General features: G+C 34.6%; 3 protein-coding genes across 5 annotated transcripts; 2 read left to right on the top strand and 1 right to left on the bottom strand.

Annotated features, from left to right (window-relative positions):
- Nucleotides 1-186: 186 nt before the first annotated feature.
- Nucleotides 187-1,934, bottom strand: LOC103850337 (3-hydroxyacyl-[acyl-carrier-protein] dehydratase FabZ). Its single transcript, XM_009127074.3, has 4 exons — nt 1,482-1,934; nt 1,353-1,413; nt 1,125-1,269; nt 187-576 (listed from the first exon to the last, which is right to left on the bottom strand). Exons 1-4 carry the CDS (start codon nt 1,690-1,692, stop codon nt 322-324), a joined length of 672 nt encoding a protein of 223 aa, XP_009125322.1. The 5' UTR covers nt 1,693-1,934; the 3' UTR covers nt 187-321.
- A 491-nt stretch (nt 1,935-2,425) lies between these two features.
- LOC103850340 (protein UPSTREAM OF FLC) lies at nt 2,426-5,534 on the top strand. Of its 2 annotated transcripts, none has more exons than XM_009127078.3 (5): nt 2,426-3,943; nt 4,073-4,142; nt 4,224-4,291; nt 4,412-5,099; nt 5,184-5,534. In XM_009127078.3, exons 1-5 carry the CDS (start codon nt 3,721-3,723, stop codon nt 5,320-5,322), a joined length of 1,188 nt encoding a protein of 395 aa, XP_009125326.1. In that variant the 5' UTR covers nt 2,426-3,720; the 3' UTR covers nt 5,323-5,534. The 2 variants fall into 2 exon arrangements, with proteins under 2 accessions (XP_009125326.1, XP_009125325.1); XM_009127077.3 differs by having other exon boundaries at nt 4,224-4,324.
- A 1,478-nt stretch (nt 5,535-7,012) lies between these two features.
- On the top strand, nt 7,013-10,882 carry LOC103850339 (MADS-box protein FLOWERING LOCUS C). Of its 2 annotated transcripts, XM_009127075.3 has the most exons (7): nt 7,081-7,647; nt 8,767-8,824; nt 9,087-9,148; nt 9,235-9,331; nt 9,398-9,439; nt 9,677-9,718; nt 10,617-10,882. In XM_009127075.3, exons 1-7 carry the CDS (start codon nt 7,463-7,465, stop codon nt 10,719-10,721), a joined length of 591 nt encoding a protein of 196 aa, XP_009125323.1. In that variant the 5' UTR covers nt 7,081-7,462; the 3' UTR covers nt 10,722-10,882. The 2 variants fall into 2 exon arrangements, with proteins under 2 accessions (XP_009125324.1, XP_009125323.1); XM_009127076.3 differs by lacking the exon at nt 9,677-9,718 and having other exon boundaries at nt 7,013-7,647; nt 10,617-10,878.
- The last annotated feature ends 133 nt before the right edge of the window (nt 10,883-11,015 follow it).

Below are 11,015 nucleotides of genomic sequence, written 5' to 3'. Positions count from 1 at the left end.
AATTTGATGACTAATGTAAATGAGACTGAACTGTATGTGTAAGATAAAAAGAAACGTGATATATTTTGTGAAAATGAAGAAAATTAAAATTCAAGTTAAAAAGAGGTATATGATGTTAAGTTCATCATGAATTTAAATTTTAATCTTAAAAACGATTTTTTTTAATTCAAAATACATGAAGAATACTTTTGTGTTAAAAAATTCAATTAATATGTTTGAATTCTGAGGGAAATAATATTTTCGAATGAGACATAAAGTGTGTGATAACTCGTAGAACACAAGGGGTAAGAGATAAAAGCAAAAGGCATGAGAACATGATCACTACTCTTCTTTTCCCATAGCCATCAAGAACTCTCCTTCGCATACCACAGTGTTTCCTACGTATGCTTTCCCTTCCATTTTCGCTATTCCAAACCGCTTCTGCATCTTCACAAGCGTCATCCTCATCACCAGAGTATCACCTGCAATCACAGGCTTTCTGAATCTGACTTTGTTAATTCCAGCAAAGAAGAAGTTGCTTTTAGATCCGCCCACTTCTGGTTGTAGCATCACTATACCTCCCACCTGAGCCATGGCCTGTGGAAACAAAACATAAATTTTCTGTGACTCAAAATGATTTATGTTTTAGATTATTCACACATTAATAAAATATATTAAATTTCAGTATTAAATCTGTAATTTTTTGTGATTATCTATTTGTCGCATTATAAACCAATAAAAAATTCAGTAATAACAATTAATCTTTCTGAAGTTCACAATCAATCATTAATAGTTGCTAATATGCATTGAAAAAATTGAAAAAATATATTTTTTCTCTAAAACATGCATTTTTTTATGAAACGGAGAAAGTATATTTTAATGCTTTGAATAATTTTTAAGTACAAGATGTCTGAAAATCTATGTAGCATGAAATCATTAGGAGACTCATCATGTATTTTGGCTGGAATAGATGCTACTGGCTTTAGTTATGTCGTAATAGAGCAACTCTTGATATAAAGGTATGATCCAGGGGTATCCTTCAAAACAAGCTAATCTTACTCTCTATTAACCCCAGCCTAAGCAAAGCCAAGATCTCTAAAGATCAAGTAGCAAAAAAAGGAGTGAAGCTTGCAATGAGATTTTACCTCAACCATGAGGACTCCAGGCATAATGGGCCTCTCAGGAAAATGCCCAGGAAAGAAATTATCATTAATGGTAACGTTTTTGATAGCTACAGCAGATACACCAGGTGTGTACTCTATCACTCTATCCACTAACAGAAACGGGAACCTACATAACACAACCAGTCCAGACATCGAATCAGAACAAAACAACTTCAGTTTGGAGAAACAGTGTGTAATAAAATTATTCACCTGTGAGGCAATATCTCACGTATCTGGTTAATGTCCATCACTGTCGGAAAAGCCTCGTACCCTGCCAATTTTTTTTTTTAATTAAAATTTTCGATTTGTAATCAGAATGTTATGAGATGGTAAGCTTACTGAGCTCTATTGGGATCTCTTTCTCCGCAGTGATCTTTGATTCATCGGTGGAGCATAAGACTAGCGAGCTGGATCGTGGCTTGGGACGAAACGCGACAGAGCTTGATCTGTTGAGTGGAAGACTCAACGGCGGCGATACGGAGTGGTTAAGAGAGATACGTGCAACATTTCTCGACGGAGAGATGGTGAAAATGGAGTTGGAGGCAGCCATTGTCAATTGATCTCGAGAGAAGGGGACGGAGACTTCGAAGAGTGTTTCGAAAGAGCTTCCAACGGAAACAATGGTGTGTGATATGTAATAAACAATGGGCCTTTTCTTTAGTGAGCCTATATTGGGCTTTTTGTTCAACGCAACTTAGCCCACGTTATTTAATTAGTATTTTACTATTTTTCAACTATTTCTATTGTGGTTTTTGACGGCTCAACTGTTTCTAATAATAGAAGGTGAAAAATGCAGATAATATAATTTGTGACCTTCGGGTGATAATAATTGAACAAAGTCATACCAACCACCCTGCCTACATTGTGTAGCTGCAACTACGAATACAAAAGTCGAAACTTTCTGTTCAGCTAAAACAATAGGCCACTTTACTATTCAACTATACTCTTACATTGTTAAGATCAATATCTATTATATATATACAAATCGAAAAAGACGTATGAATTGAATGAAAGATTTTAAATATTACAGCAACTTCAATCTAGTAAAACTCACATGCATTCAAACCCTTTAGCACAAAAAAAAAAAAACTCACATGCATTCGAATCATTGTGTTATAGATAGATGGAGAAATTTGTGATATATATAATGTTTTAATTTATTATTATGTTGACATGTAACGTTCTGAAGCCCAAAGACTGCATGTGATATTCAAATATATATAGATTTTTCTCTATTTTATAGAAAACGATGTTTATTCTGCAATTATCAAAATATTGCATTTTCTATATCAATATTGATCATCAATTATTTTCAAAAGTAATAATGTAATTCAATATTTTTTTTAAAAAATGTTTATTTATATGGTTTACTCTATAAACACAACATGTATTCATATGAGATTATTCAGACGTAAAATGACAGTTTTTTTTGTTTGGTAGCTGGTGAGGAAGTTAAGTAGATGGGCCACTCCACGCCCAGAGAACTTTGTTATGTCCATGCAAAATGGTTAGAGGAAATATTCAGGAACAAAAAGGGTTAGAGAAAAAAACACATCCACGTTCTCTATTTTCATTTACCACCCCAAATTCACCAAGTGTATTAGTTTATAATAAACGTATTTCACTTTAATTGTTTACATTATTAGTTTATTACTTTATTACCGTCATTTACATAATATAAAAGATTATTGAATTAACAAAATTTTCAAATAGTCAGAATAATTTGAAAGAAAAAATAGATTACAAGATCCATCATAAATGATTTTACCCTTGTATTGACCTGTCATCCTGGTCTGTTTTTAACGGATGTAATGAGAAGTACAGTTCACAAAAGCAGTATAGAACCCTCACGTGTCCTCTGTAGTTACCTAGATTCTCGAACTCTCTTATCTTAAAGACTTGAGGTGTTAAAATAAAAGAGAATTACAACTTTTATTTATTTTTAATTATATAATGAAGTCATTAAAAGTCAAATTTCCATTTGAAGCACACTGATCTTGACTCATCGTCATCTCTGAAACAACTTTTAGCATGCATCTTTTTATCCTAATTTAGGCAATGAAACAAATTTAATGAGACTAAACATTCGACAATGTAAGAATATCGTTAAAGAGACATTACTCAACCAAATCTTATAATGCGTAAAGTGTTATATTAGGTGACAGTGAGTCCAAAGCATAGTGACCAAACTTGTCTAGTTTTACTAAGACCAAACCGGGTTTAACCTTTTAAGATTAGGACTAGGCACGGTATTTAGCCCATGTAAGACCAACCCGTATTGATTTGTTTTATACAAATAAATATTTTTTTATTGCTTGTTTTTTTATTAATTTTTTGAGGAATTCTGTTTTGGTTTTGTTTCAGATAAAATCACAGGTGGATAAATTTGGACTGGACCGGGTTATACCAATGTACCATCAGGTAGTAAAGCCAAGTCGTTGTCAGGTATGGTTGTACTCATCTCTAATGCCAATTCTGCTCTATCAGAGAGAAGCCAATTCACACATACATTTTTCTTTATAAAGAACAGTCTGTGTGTTAATAATTCTCATCTCCTGTCCGGACATAGACACAAAAGATGGAAGCTGCAAGAAGAAGAGGCAGAGAGAGCAACAAAAGTCCAGAGAGGCTAATAAGGTCTTTAAATCTTCAGCAAGATGATGAAGAAGAGGAGGCCAAGACAAAGAGACCAATCTTCAGAAGAGTCCAAGTCGTTTATTATCTCACTAGAAATGGCCACCTCGAACACCCTCACTTCATCGAAGTCATTACTCCGGTTAACCAGCATCTCCGGTTAAGAGGTATATAAAAATATCATTTTAACTCTGTTTATGCTTCTTAAGCGTCGATATCTTTTTGTTTATGTTCATCATTGGTTATGTGATCACAGTTTAGTAGCTCAATTTTTTTGTGTTTGTGTTTCATTGAAGATGTGATGAACAGGCTTACTGTTTTGAGAGGGAAGAACATGCCATCACTATACGCTTGGTCATGCAAAAGGTAACGCTTGCTTTAAAACCGAGGCAAAATCTGTAACCAAAGGCGAAATATTTATACATTTTATTTCGATATTATCATCAGGAGCTATAGAAATGGATTCGTGTGGAATGATTTAGCTGAAAACGATGTGATTTATCCGTCGAACTGTGGTGAGTATGTGTTGAAAGGGTCTGAGATCTCCGGTGAGTTCATCATAATAGTCTTTTTGCAAAATTGAGTATTTTTTAATTTTTTAATTTTGTTAAATTTGTAATTTTTTTTTTTTGTAGAGAATGTTGAAGAGACACATGTGAAGAGAACACTGTCTGGTCCAAATCAAGAAGCGCCAAAAAGTCGACTTCTCAGGTTAAAACCAAAACTTCAAAACAGAACGACGTCGTTCGACGACTCAGAGCTCTACGTCGGAGAAGATGAAGAAGAAGAAGACGGAGAGTACGGACTTTCCGAAGAGAAAACCAGCTACACATCCTCCACAACGCCGCAGTCTCGCTGCTCTCGTGGAATCTACACGGAGACAATCGAATTCACCGAGAAAAAATCTAACTTGGTCAAGACGGAGGAGAGCCTGCCGGTCCGGTCTGACTCGTCCGAGTTGACTCGTTCCGCCGAGCGGGTCGAGGACGGTGACCCGGTGTGTCCCGGATCGGTTCGCGGGTCGATTTGGCTCCAGATGATCTCGTGCGGGCACATAGCCAAGCACTACGCTCCGAGTCTGATGAACTCGAGACCAAAGGAAGAGAGTCTTCGAAAAGGTGTCATGTGCAAGAACGTTGTGAAGAAGGCTGTCGTGGAAGACGAACGTGAGATGATAAGGTTCATGTCGGAGAATCCGAGGTTCGGGAATCCTCAGGCGGAGGAGAAAGAGTATTTCAGCGGCAGCATCGTTGAGTCAGTGAGTCATGAACGAGTCACGGCACAACCCACGTTGAGACGATCCAACTCGTTCAACGAGGAAAGGTTAGTAGGTCAAATATAGCTATATAAGAAGTTAACAACGATTAAAATAATCAAAGTGTGACTAAACTTTTAATATTTGAACAGATCAAAGGTTGTGGATATGGCTAAGGAGGTGAAGGATCAAGAGGAAAAGGAAGAAAGATCGAACGTGAAGGTGAGATGTATACCGAGGAGGAAGAGCTCATCGTGCTTAATGTCTTCATCGAAGCAAACCAAGAATTGAAAACTATTTTAGCATAAAGTAACGAATGATGATTAGAATAACACAGTATTTAATGCTACAGGTGGTATGAGTAATGAACTAGATGTTGCTGTTTTTATTATCGGGAATATATTTCCCCACTTTATCATTTCTATTCTATTTTATCTTCTCGCGTTCTAAAGTTGAATGTTCTGTAACCATTAAAAACTAATAAAATTTTAACAATTTAAAAAGGATAATTGACATATCCAGAAATATGGAAAGCGGGTGAGATGATTGGATAAAAACCATGCCGTACATTCACCCATCGATTCGTATAAGTACGTTTCGCATTAAGTTTATAATAATAAATATAGTATTTTCTCTGCCACATAATTTAGCATATAGGGTTAATACATTTCCCTTCTCTCCACAAACGTTTAGTTTATCGTATAGGAAAATTGCATCATCTTTAACTTTGTAGCTCTTTGTTGGGGATTTTTGGTATACGACCTTTGTGTAAGTTGTTTCTTGGGTTTGTATTGGCTCAGTTGCAGTTTTCACCTGTTTTTGGTATTAATATATTTTTCAAGTTGACAAAAAAAAAAAAACTTTTCATCCTACATTATATAGACGATTATAATGGGATTGTGCAAAATTCTAAACAAAAATTAAATACTAACTTTTGTATACTATTTTCTAAAACATCTAAAAAATACATTAGTGAGAACAATGTCTATTAAGTAACAATGTCAATTAAACAACGAATTCAACATATTAAGAATATAAATTTATCAAAAAAAAGTGGGCCAAAATCTCCAAATTTCATCCTTGTATAAATAAAGAGAGATTTTTTTCTGGACAAAGTATAAATAAAGAGATATTTTGCCTAAAATAGAGGATAAAAATTATTTAGGCAACATGTTTTGAACAACCACAGTGAAACAAACAAAAATACATTCGTCTAGGCAACGAGGCATGTCATCTAAGCACATGGGCTATTTTCTAGGCGCGCATCACCTCTCATGTAGGCATCGCCTACTATCTAGTTATAACTAATACTACAATCTTTTTATGTTTTTCTTCCTACTTCAGACCTCACATGAAAGTTTGCCTTAAATCCATCATCAAATTGTACGTGCCAAATTCAGATTAAACAATTAGAGTGGCATATCAAACATCTAAATACACTAGCCGTCCACGCTAAATATTCTCTTTGGCAGAAAAATAACAATCATTGTTAGTGGTTATTCAGATTGGACTCAGATCGAATTCAGACGAAATGAGTAATAGTAGTATTTATATATCAAACTGTCCAATAGATATTTAAGAATTTTGGTTTATGTTTATTTTTTAATCCTAACAATTGGTCTGACTTGTAGGAAGTAAAATATTGAATATGCAAGAAACGAAGAGAAACAAAAATGTGGGTTAAATAAAAACTCTCATGTATAAGAAGTAAGATAAACTAAAATTTATAAGATCTAAAGAGAAAAATTAACGCCTTATAGACAAAAAAAAACCAGTAAATTTTGTGCTAAATAAGCAAATTGAAAGGTTTGTAGGTTGGCTTTAGGTCAAGTTATATTATTAGACACGTACGTTAGGTCAAGTTGTCTATATTAGTCAGGAGTTTCAGTTTGGTCAGCAGATTGGAAAATAAATAACCAGATTTTATAACGAAGTTTATGTATATTTGTCGTTTAAGTTATAAGTATAGTGTAATGTGTGTAAAAAGTTTGTTTTAAGTAGTATAGTGTATTCTATTCTTTTTGGCAACAGTTCTGCATTAGTTAAGATATAATTTTCCATAGTATTTGAGATCTAACCATGTAATATAACTTGAAATTTGAAAACTTGATAAATTATTCGATAAAAGATAATAAAGGCAAGAGGCAAGAGCCAACGAGGGAACTCGTCATGCGGTACACGTGGCTGTCTTGTCCCTGAACCACATTGGTTCTTTCTACGAATTTTTATTTTCATCTCTCTCGTTTACCCTAATAAAAAGTGGCCCGAGGGAGAAAAAGGAGAGACACAAAAAGAAAGAAATAAAAGCAAAAAAGAAAGAAAATAAAAGCAAAAATAAGAAAGAACAAAAAACGCTCAGTATCTCCGGCGAGAGTTGAAACCGAACCTCAGGATCAAATTAGGGCACAAAGGCTTCTCGGAGACAGAAGCCATGGGAAGAAAGAAACTAGAGATCAAGCGAATTGAGAACAAAAGTAGCCGACAAGTCACCTTCTCCAAACGACGCAATGGTCTCATCGAGAAAGCTCGTCAGCTTTCAGTTCTCTGCGATGCATCCGTCGCTCTTCTCGTTGTCTCAGCCTCCGGCAAGCTTTACAACTTCTCCGCCGGCGATAAGTATGACTTCTCCTCTTCTGGGTCTTCCTTTATTTGCCCTTTTCGCTTCCGTTCCTCTTCTCTTTACTATTTATAGGAAAATAAAATAAAGTACAAATAAAATAAAATAAAAAATTAAAAGACACTTTGATTTTCCGGCAGATCTCATGTGGATTTCTCGGTTTTGTGTTTGTTATTGTTTCTTCTATGAACATGAGAGATACATGAGGTAACCAGATTTGAGAAAGAACAATGTCCTGATGAGCTAAAGCTTCTTACTTTGTTCATTTCTCTCTCTCAATCTTTTTCTGCATGGATTTTTTTTTTTTTTGTAAAAAAGATTGCATGTTATTCAAGGTCTTTTGATAAGCTGTGATGCATACTTGATGTTGTGTAGTGAAGTTTCAATACATCTTTGATTGTTTAATTGGATTTAGGACTCCTAATTAAGTATCTGAAGAGTTCCTTATCAGAATGAGTATTAGTGGTTTTCTTTTTAGAGTAATTTTGGTCGATGGATCTCTTGATTTGTAATGCAATGCACTTCGGGGAGATCTATAAAAAATGTGGGATTAATGCTTAATAATAGATTAAGAGTTTTAATTCGAATGTATGCCACATTTTGCAGCAAATGTGAACTCCGTAGAACTCCTTAAGTATCTGAAGAGTTCATTATAAGAATAAATAATGATTAATGTTTCTATTTTTAGAGTAATTCAAGTCAATGAATCTCTTGGAGTTCGATGCAATGCACTTCGGGGAGATCTATAAAATTGATGTAGGATTAATGCAGAATAATAGATCAAGAGTTTTAATATGAATGCATATATGCCACATTGTGCAGCCATTAACTTAAAAAGATAATTGTAGATCTTCAAAAAAAAATTACCTCTTTGCCATGGATTTATTGCTTGAAGATTATCCAAATTATAAGGCTACTAGTTGGTTCTTAGTATCCACATATATGTGTAAAGTAATTTTGAAATTTGGTAGATTTAAGAAAACTCAGCCTCACAATTAGTACTTAACCACACATATGCTACACTACTTATGTTCTCCGCGATCGCCATTACAATGGTGTTGAACAAGGATTAGCTAGTTGTTTTGATCTTAACTTATTTTGTTTTGTCTCCTCTTCAGCCTGGTCAAGATCCTTGATCGATATGGAAAACAACATGCTGATGATCTTAAAGCTCTGGTAATACAAATTTTTTGAATTAGTCCTGATGCAGTTTTAAGAGTAATTAGTGCCTAGAGGGCTCCATACATACTGGTCAAAGCCAACACATGTTTAGGACTTCAAAACTGTGGAGATCTAGATTAGAGTTATTGCATTATTGATCCACTCATGAGCCATTAGTTCGTCAAAAGATCCTATGTGAGGCTGTGGATCCGCATGCATTCCCAGTTTCTCAAATCCCTTGTTTTAATTGCCTATTCTATCCCTTCTCCGTGGACAGGATCTTCAGTCAAAAGCTCCGAAGTATGGTTCACACCATGAGCTACTAGAGCTTGTCGAAAGGTTAGTATTGTCTAAGACTTTTTTTTGCTCTCCTCCTTTGATGACAAAGGAATTAGTGTTTCTTGGCAAACTATTAATATATGCAGTAAGCTTGTGGAATCAAATTCTGATGTAAGCGTCGACTCCCTCGTTCAGCTGGAGGACCACCTTGAGACTGCCCTCTCCGTAACTAGAGCTAGGAAGGTACGTTCACTACAAAATCTCTTTTTTTTTCTTACTTTCAGAGCGCTTATATTTAATCCGTTGCAGACAGAACTAATGTTGAAGCTTGTTGATAGCCTCAAAGAAAAGGTTAGATATCTTATTTTATAGCACTTAATTAGATATCTTACCTTGTGTCGAGAGCCTCAAAACTTTTGCGTATTGTATTAGTTTCCCTAAGTGTGCTTTATGAGCTGGCAAATCTACATTAAACTTCTTCACAGTTCATGTAGTCTTTTTGGGGATGATGCAAATGATTTGGGTTCTAGAATCTGAAATTAGGTTTAGAAACTTGGTAAGTGATAATCATGTTGACCTTTAAAACAGGAGAAATTGCTGAAAGAAGAGAACCAGGGTTTGGCTAGCCAGGTAACAAAGCTACATTCTTCATATATGCAAAAGCTAACAAGCACTTTTACACATACTCTTATACTTGCAGATATAACATGTACAATAGATATTATACTTAAGGTATTATAGAAAAGAATATGTCGAGATTAGGGCATTTTGGTTTATCTTAATTTTGATGAGAGTATTACTGTATGAAAACCAAAAATGATTGGTCTGGATTTGGTTGGGGAAAATTTTGGTTTGGTTCTAATTTGGATTATTATAAATTAGTAAAACAGTTAAAACCCTAACGCTAAAAGTAAAACCTAAACTCTGTCATAAACCTTAATACTTCAACAAAAGTCTTAAACCCTAATTCCTAAAAGTAGTATAGTTCTTTGAAGTTAGAGGATGCAGCATTTCCTTAAACTTAAGGGTTCTGAGTTTTACTGATTATATATCCAAATCGAATGAAGCCTGGATCTGGAAGAAAAAACCGAAGTTTGTGTACATTTTTATATTCACGACTACCTAAACAATTCTTAACCAAAAGAAGAAGAAAAACTAAATAATCTCATATGTCATTTGGGTAAAGTCAAAATAATTTCTTTTCAGGTTGTTGGACATCATTCTGTTTTGGTAATTTGGTTAGAGATTTATGAAACTGAATGATTGTTTACTGTTACGGTTTAGGTTGGGATCCGATTGGTTAGTTTCAAGTAGTCTTAGTTTTTCAGTTTTACTTGTTCAGGTTAATCAGGAAAAAGTAGATATATATACATGATTTGAGATTCGTTATAAGCTTGATGAAAGACCCTAAAAGCTCGACAAATTATGAAAACCAGATTGCTATATATTTTTGATGGTTGGTGGGAAAAGAATTTTCTTTGTGTTAATTAATGACTATAAATGGTTTTGACCTAAAACTATATTACAGATGGAGAAGAATAATCTTGCGGGAGCCGAAGCTGATAAAATGGAGATGTCACCTGGACAAATCTCTGACATCAATCGTCCGGTAACTCTCCGACTGCTTTATTAGCCACCTTAAGTCCAAAACTTGTGACTAAAAACAAAAATAAGTTATCGAACTATTCCCCTATAAGGGTGAACGTTGTATATCTTCATTCTCTCTGGCTGAGAGACCCCGTGTGTAAAACTACGGTTAGATTTAAGTAAAAATATATATTTAAGACATACTAATTATGGATCTTTGTACCTTCTTTGAGAGAGAATCGTAGAGAGTTTGTGTGTGTTAGTCTCTTCTGTCAAAAGATTGTGTTTGTCTGTGTGTGTTCGTCTCTTCTGTCAAAACTCGTGTTTGCTTCATGGTGAA

This window comes from Brassica rapa, chromosome A02, assembly GCF_000309985.2.
Source record: "Brassica rapa cultivar Chiifu-401-42 chromosome A02, CAAS_Brap_v3.01, whole genome shotgun sequence".
In the NCBI taxonomy this organism is placed as follows: domain Eukaryota; kingdom Viridiplantae; phylum Streptophyta; class Magnoliopsida; order Brassicales; family Brassicaceae; genus Brassica; species Brassica rapa.
The sequence above is the reverse complement of the archived record's forward strand: the minus strand, read 5'-3'. Positions and strand labels throughout refer to the sequence as shown.